General features: G+C 38.2%; 1 protein-coding gene across 1 annotated transcript; it reads left to right on the forward strand.

Moving 5' to 3' along the window:
• The first annotated feature begins 1,897 nt into the window (after positions 1–1,897).
• grifin (galectin-related inter-fiber protein) lies at positions 1,898–7,477 on the forward strand. Its single transcript, XM_051106412.1, has 4 exons — positions 1,898–1,992; positions 3,766–3,845; positions 6,813–6,975; positions 7,090–7,477. Exons 1-4 carry the CDS (start codon positions 1,981–1,983, stop codon positions 7,252–7,254), a joined length of 420 nt encoding a protein of 139 aa, XP_050962369.1. The 5' UTR covers positions 1,898–1,980; the 3' UTR covers positions 7,255–7,477.
• The last annotated feature ends 1,185 nt before the right edge of the window (positions 7,478–8,662 follow it).

Raw genomic sequence — 8,662 nt, forward strand, 5'->3', positions numbered from 1 at the left:
TCAATCTATCTATCTGTCTGTCTACCTGTCATCTGTCTTTCTGTCTGTCTACCTATCTGTATGTCGGTCAGTCGGTCTGTCTGTCTGTCCATCAGTCAGTCGATCTGTCTGTCTTTCTGTCTACCTATCTGTCTGTCGGTCAGTCAGCCAGTCTGTCTGTCTTTCTGTCTACCTATCTGCCTGTCAGTCTTTCTGTCTGTCGATCAGTCTGCCTTTCTGTCTGTCGATCAATAGATCTGTCTGTCTACCTGTCATCTGTCTATCTGTTTGTCTATCTATCTATCTATCTATTTATATATCTGTCTGTCTGTCTATCTATCTGTCTATCTGTCTGTCTGTCTGTCTATCTATCTATCTATCTATCTGTCTGTCTGTCTGTCTGTCTGTCTATCTATCTATCTATCTATCTGTCTACATATCTGTCTGTCTGTCCATTTATCTGTCTGTCTGTCTGTCTGTCTGTCTATCTATCTATCTGTCTATATATCTGTCTGTCTATCTATCTATCTATCTATCTGTCTGTCTGTCTGTCTGTCTGTCTATCTATCTATCTGTCTATATATCTGTCTGTCTGTCCATTTATCAAGACTCAGAAGCTTAATTTCCAGATTCCTACAAGCCTGAAGCAGTATTCATCAGAGAGTGTTTGATTTCACTGCAGCACCGACATTAGAAGCGACATGATGTGTCACAATGCTTTGTTTGTGTGTTGTGTTTGATAGCTCATATTAGCATTCTGTTTAGACTCCCACCCAGTTCCAAGCCATTTGTTGTCACTGTGTGTCTGGGCTTGCGGTACCCGAGAGGCACCTCACAGCCCCATATGAGATGTAATCTAGCAGGATGGAGCCCCTGGCATGCATGAAGATGACAGCGCACTGCGATCAGAATGCCGCTGTGTCCTTCCCTACTATCTCAGGGGTGGAGGAGAGCATTTAGGGTGGGGCCCCTGGCCTTGTAACCGCCTGGTAAACTGATGAGAAACCAGAGCCAGGAGCCATGTGTATAAACACACACACATACTCACTGAACTAAACAAACTATATACGATCACTGGCAGAAAGTGAAGTGGGTAATTTTGGACATCCCATCTCCAAAGGCCATAGTAATAAGAGTCTGCTTAGAAGAGCTGTCTGATTTTGTTACTTGCCTTAATGTAGTGCAAAGTTTGAGTCATATTGTGTACAAGACCATGATATTTTATTCATAAACTTTAAGTGTTAAGGCCTAGGCAGTATAGAAATTCAGAGTATTTGCAGCTGTAAGCAGGGACATACATTCAGCCCTGATGAGTTTAGCAAGCCATTGTGACTAAACACAGACAGGAAATTCCTGAGGGCTGGCAGATTTGATAGGCTATAAAGCCCATACAGACACCCACACGGATAGTTGTTTAATCCCCAGGATCAGCACCCAATCGTTCACCGCTACAGAAAAAAACATTGAAAAATGTCACATGGCACCTCTTGCCCTTTGCTGATGTCAACAATTCCTCTCCGCCAGCTCCTACAGGAGTCCCGGCCAGCTAAAATACGGTCATCAAAAATACATTATCTTCCCCCAGATAATGTATACACTCCACTGGCTGAAAAACAAATCCCATGATTCATTTCAGTAGTGATGTTTCGTGTTTCATAATGAACGATGGATCATTAAACATTGTTATTCCCATTTACGGTTTTTATTATATCTTGCAATCATGTTTATGCAGCTGGTGAAGTACCTGGATTCCTTTGCCTGTGATTCTAACCTAATGTTATTCCTGGTTGTCTGTCACAAGCCTCCCATGTGGCCTAAGGCAATGCTATTGTATTGCATTTCTATGCTACATTTTTTTTCAATGCATAAACACACACAAAAGCCCATTTTGCAGCCTTGATCCTGCTAAGCTCACCCTCACGTGGTGTCGCCCTCTCTTTAAATGACCCCTCACTGCCAAAACACATCCAACTGGAAGCTGATCAATAGACGACCGACGAGATGACATTACGGGTAAGAAAAACACTGTCTGCTAACCTGTGAACAGAATCAGTTCAAGTTTGATTACTGTGCTGAGTAAAGCTAAGTATTTCAAGATTTAGTGATGCTAAAATGTGCTTCAAGCACTTAAATGGAAAGTTGCCAATGTGATTAAAGCAGTTTTTGGCTTGACAGAGGTCCTTAATTTAAAAAATTTAAACCAGAGGTAGGTTCAGATGATACATTTTTTATTTAAAATACACACCTTCTTCTCCTGTAAGATGGTAGCACGACTCTTAACTCTTCTGCATAGCTCATCACTCACTCTCTCTCTCTCTCTCTGCAAGCTAAACTAATGATTCTTTAATTATTTTCCATGCGGCTGCACTTAAAGTAATGGGGACATTAAAACCGGCTCAGTTTCGATCTAAAGAACACTCCATCACTACCTGTAAAACACCAGAAATCATTTCCTTTTCAATGTCATCGAGAGGCTTTTAAACAGCCAATGATTTTTGGTACGGCTCCAAATCTTGCACTTTTCGAGCAAAAACTTCACTGGTTGCTGCTTGCAATATATCTTCATATATGCTGCATGAAATCTCACACATATCTCTGCAAGCAGTTACTGGAGTCTGACGCTCAGCGTTGATGAGCACAGTAAGCGTGACGAGTTTTGCAATTCCCCACGGCTACCCAAACAGTCGTCGCCCTGTGGCACCAAGCTCAATGAAAGTGGCTCATAATCCAGATAACAGAGCATTCGGCACAGCGTAGAAACACATGAAAGTCTCAGATAAAACAGGTGCTGGCCAGTGGAGCTGAACTGATAATGCGGATGCAGGCGAGAATGTTATCCTCTACTGTTTTTCCAGTCATCGCTGAGTTTACATTTCTATGTCTGCGATTTCTCCCAGCTAGCCTAACTTCATGTGTTTGTGAGATATCTGCTTTCATTAGCATTCTAACGAACAAGGGTTAAGATTTCAGAGTCTTTAAAACAGCATTTTTTTTTGTTTACTAATTTGTTTTTATTTATGCTATGCCTTCATATTTTGCATTTTGCGAACTGGGATTTTGCTGACTTCATTAGGCAATAGATTTTTATGCCCAGCACTGCAAAATTGATGGGATTTCATTCAGCAGTGACGGATGGGACTCACAATTCTTGCAAGCTATCTGTTTGAAAACTGCTGCTTTCTAGATTATTAATGTCATAGATAGCTCCAGGCTATGGAATATTGCTTTAACATCTTCATTTCTTTCTTAAACGCTGATAGGCATGCAGTAAAACAGAGGTCTATTAATTCGTGATGAAGTCGGAGATGAGATTTTCGAATGGAAGCCTTTAGTAATTGGACAGTTATAGCTGCTAAGCACCCTGGGTCGCCTGAACCGTAAATACTCTACATTAGTGATAGATCAATTCTAGGCTTATATATCTGCTGATATTTAGTCATCTGGACAGCATCGGCTTTTTCGCTTTCAGCCAAGTCAATGAAGAAGGCTCAAATATTTATGATATTATCAAAATGTGATGTTTATATACTTGATAAATATAATGTGTTCATAGAAAAGCTTTATAAAAAGGCTTTTGATTAAAAATGTATTGTCAGTTTTGTAAAGATAATGCTGATTTAATTTCTTCAATTGCTAGAAACGAGTAAGTACTACACAGCATATGCTGGAATTATATTAGCTTCTAGTTATCAGTATTGTCATAAACAACAGCCTTTTGAAAAACCCTCAAAACCCTCTGTATTATTCAGTGAAAGTGATTTTGCTTTTTGTTTTGTTTTGTGTCAGTTTGAGGCATCGTGTCCTGATGGTCTATGTCCAGGATGGAGTGTCATCCTGAAAGGAGAGACCCCAGCAGAAGCCAGCAAGTAAGTCCTCAATCCCTTCACAGGGAACAGGGAATGTTCTCAGAGCTTCAGCAATGTTCTGGCAAGCTTCTATCAAAGTTAAACAATAAACACTCTTAATAAAATGTTTGTTCAGAGTGATCTGGTTTTAATAACTAATGTTAGCGCAAATCATTCGTACATCATTTATGGAAAGATTTTCTGAAATATTTTAATTAAATGTTCGTCAAGAAAGGTGGTTCTCAACTCTGGCCTTCAATGTCCACTTTTCTGCCGAGTTTAGCTCCAGCCTTGATCAAACTCACCTGCCTGTAACTTTCTAGCAATCCTAAAGACTTGATTAGCTTGTTTAGTTGGAAAGTAGTCAGTTAGAAAGTGAACCTCGGGGGCCAGAGTTGAGAACCCCATGTCTAGACATTATTACTTAGTAGGGGTAGTCGAATCACACAGTGTCCTAACTACACGCGATGCAACATGACAAGCAATTTGGCTGTCCACACCAGATGCAATGCGCCAGCACGACGTGACACAATCACGGAAACATCACACCCATTCAGAAGCGCACTGCAGTCCTAATGAAATGGACAAGTTTTTAATCTAATTCATCAATATTAAAACTTTTTAAATGTTAATAAAACTACATACTGAGTGACTGATCCCATCACTTGCTGGTTCACACTGAGTTTGCTTAAATTTATTTTCAAGATGATCAGCCATATTGGTTTCAACATGGCTATAAATGTCACGCAATATGACATTCAAACGTACATTAGACATTTTTAACATTGAATAAAGCACGTCATCAGTACCTGAGATTATAATTGTCATAGTCATAGTCACAGAAATAGTAACCGTTTCTAAAATAGACATTTTTGCATCGCCATCGCGGCTAGTTATGACAAAACTCTGATTAACATGGATACCTTTTATTGTGTGTCTCGGCGCCGCATTGCGTGTAGTTGGGACACGGTGTCAGATTCGTCAAGTCTTGCCTATAGACGTTTATCCTGAACGCAGAAGTCACACTCTTAACCGGAAGGATGCTTTGCATTTCCGGTCTCCAGTGTTTCTAGTCAAATTAGCATAACGTTAGCTGATAATGTAATGTTAAACATATTAAAATGTTTTTAAAAAGCACATGGCTCCATAGCGCCATCACTTTGAAATGTCGCAATGACCATCATTTGTCAGTGCCTCACTCCTCAAAGTTTAATAAGTATATAGATGACACGAAGCTGCCGACGTTAGCTACATTAAAAACAGATGGGGGCTATTTGAATGGGTTCCTATGGAGACCGGAACAGAAGAGAATCCAATCGGAAGTTAGAATTCGTAATGGCAGCGCCCATCGTTTACTCAGGAAAAAAGTCTATAGTCGACTGATAGTCGAATTGTGTGTTTGTGTATATTTATTTCTTTCACACACTGCACACAGAAACAACACGTGACACCTCGACCCGCAATAAAAGATATCTTTTGTATGTTAATTGTAGTTTTTGTCACCTCTGGTTAGGACAAGGTGTTTATGTTGGCTGGCAGAAGCCACCAAGAAGCTCCTCTGTCTTTCACAGATCATGGAAAGTGAAACTTTCTGTCACAGGGGAGGCTGGATTTATTCACGCACACTAGTAATATTTATTAAAAGCGTCTTTCTTTTCACATTTTTATTGGCAGCATTATAAGCTGTAATATTAACTTATTGGGAGAAAACTGGCAGTTTCATTTGTAGTAAAACCATGGTTAATTTTCAACCCTGCAGGACAGTCGGTCTGCAGGACAGTTAAAGACCATTCAGTACTTTCCCAAAACATCTGCACTATAATAAAACTGAGCACTCCCTTTAATGTTGTCGTTAGTGTTCACATAACCAAGAAACAACAACGTTTTGTAATTATTTAGAAATAATGTTTTCTTAATAGGAATATTAGGGAAACGTTCTAAGAACATATTTGTTAGCTGGGTGTAAAGCTTATTGCTAAAAAGTAAAGGGAAGGAAAGGACATGATGTGTGGTGTCCCATATTTGGAATTCATGGTCTGCTTTTTACCCATCCAAGTGCATACACAGTAATGAGCAGTGAACAAACACACCATGAACACACATTTGTAGCAGTGGGCAGCTATTTTTTCTGTGGCACCCAGGGAGCAATTGGGAGTTTGGTGCCTTGCTCAAGGGTCTCATCTCAGTCGTGGTATTGAAGATGGAGGGGAGCGCTGTGCATTCACTCCCCCCACTTACAAACCTGCAACCTTTGGGTCACAAATCTGACTCTCTAACAGCCAGATGGGATACGAACCCACAGTCCTCAGCTTTTTTTTGTGCTAATGGAATGTTACAGATGAAATTTGCTTTGGTTATCACTTTTCAGAATGGACCATGAGAACAGCCAATGAGTCATGCAAAAGAAAAACCATAGCAAAAGAAATGTAATAAGGTCATCTGCTTGTTTGAACATGTGGTTTAATATACCTGCTTTATGTATCTTCAGTGTTTTCGAGTTGTGTATTACCAATCGTCTTTTTTCTTTGAAACAGAAACATCTTGAAGTATGAATAACTCAACTGATAAATTACTCATTCATCAGGTTGTTTATAAGGAATAACTACACTGAAAACAACTCCATGGCGTAGTACATGACAGTAATAATGTGACAATCATAGGCACACAATATCATAGGCGACAATTAATTTATATGCTATTTTATTCATAACACTAAATGTAAGTGATTTCTCCTGGGATCAACTCAGATGCGGTTCATTTATTATTCCCATATAGAGACAGATATGAGCTAAAATATAATTTGGGTCAAACGTGATTTTCTCCCATCATTTCTCGTTTAGCATTCACTTGTAGCAGTGTGATGGAGAAACGTTCAACACGAGTGCCTCATCTTAGCGTAATGATAGCCCTTCAAGCAGCGGTCTCAGGTTCAGTATTGGCCAAAATGATTTGTTCATTATAGCGTATGTGTCTTTCTCTGTCCTCTAGGTTTGAGATCAATTTCCTTTGCGACCGCGATGACAGAATAGCCTTCCATTTCAACCCACGCTTCACCGAGTCAGATATCATCTGCAACTCCTACATGGCCAACCACTGGGGGCAGGAGGAGAGGTGCAGCAGCTTCCCCCTCGGGATAGAAGAGCCTTTCCAGGTGATAAAGCATCATGAGCACATTTTTATCGACAAAGTATCACGAGCAGCAGAAATGATGTTTGATTATGAGTGAGGATGATTTAGTCAGCATCAACTCCTTGTCTCTCAACAGATTGAAATTTACTCTGACAATGATAACTTCCATGTTTACATTGACGAAAGCAAGGTGCTGCAGTATAAACACCGCGTGGACGACCTGAAGACCATCACGAAAGTACAAGTGGTGAATGACGTCAATATCTCCTCTTTAGAGATCAGCAAAAAACATTTTTACTAAGTGGTGGGCAGTAAGGCCAAATAGATGATTCATTTGGAGTGAGCCTTGTGCTTATTTATGGTGGGTTATTGTTTTTTGCATTTCTGTTTACACACCTTTCAATACTCATAATTATCCTCTTGGATTAATTATCCTCTGTAAAGGTGTGATTATTGGTACTGACATGCCTTACCTGAACTCCATATTCATATGAATTTGTGAATAAATGGGAGGTTTGAAAAGATTCCTGAGTGACTCAGAATTTCTGTTTTCACAAAATCAATGTCAAAAATAGATTCCATCTGGGTCTGCTTATGATAAAACCCTGAGGAAAAAATACTAAAAATATGCTCATATAAATAAAAATACTTCATTATTACATATGATGTGAACATACATTTCATTGAAAAACAATAAAACATCAATAGTCTTTTTGTAATGTGATATCATGTGTATTCTCGAGGAAACCAAAACATCTACTTTGCCTTTACACAGAAGCATTTTAATGTAGCATGAAAATTTCAGATTATACCAAGCACACATATGACAATTAGTCAAACTGACATAAAACATAAGAACACATAAACCAATTTTAACTGTTGCCATGAGATTTCCTGTACAACTGTATAACTCTTGTTTTGGAAAGATCTTTGAAATTACCCTAAATTTATTCAGATTATTTTTTCTGCACTGTTTGGCATGATTTCCAAAATGTTTTGTAATCCTGTATGAAATTGCAAAGCATTTGTATATATATTTCCATCATAATATACAAACTTTGTCCAATGATTTCCATTTTATGAAATATCATGTGGTGCAACCAATAATAGGAATAACTGTATTAAATTAAACAATAAAATATCACATCTTAACGTCTTAAAAATGTTAAGCATGTTAAGGAAATGAATTAATTTTAGTAAAAATCATGGTCGCACCACATGGCATTTTTTAAGGCTATGGCCTTAAAGATGAAAAAACACTAAAATCACTTATTTAAAAATTTTTTTTAATGAATTTGTGTGTACACAACATTCTTAATATTTGAACATTTATAATAGATATTATTAGAACTCAAGCACTGCAGTGTGAGGACCCTATTGGAATTTCTCAGTTCATTATTTTTTTTATTTTAAAATTGACCCTTCAAAAATCCCTATACGTCAATTACCCATATAGATAGATAGATAGATAGATAGATGTATATACACATACATTTTGGATGCGTTTTTTTTAATATATGTGACCCTGGACCACAGAACCAATCATAAGTGTCAATTTTTTTAAATTGAGATTTATACATCATCTAAAATCTTAAAAAATAAGCTTTTCATTGATGTATGGTTTGTTAGGATACGACAATTTTTAGTCGAGATACAACTATTTGAAAATCTCAAAACTGAGGGTGCAAAAAACTCAAAATACTGAGAAA

The sequence above is a fragment of the Labeo rohita genome, chromosome 3, assembly GCF_022985175.1.
Source record: "Labeo rohita strain BAU-BD-2019 chromosome 3, IGBB_LRoh.1.0, whole genome shotgun sequence".
Classification (NCBI taxonomy): Eukaryota; Metazoa; Chordata; class Actinopteri; order Cypriniformes; family Cyprinidae; genus Labeo; species Labeo rohita.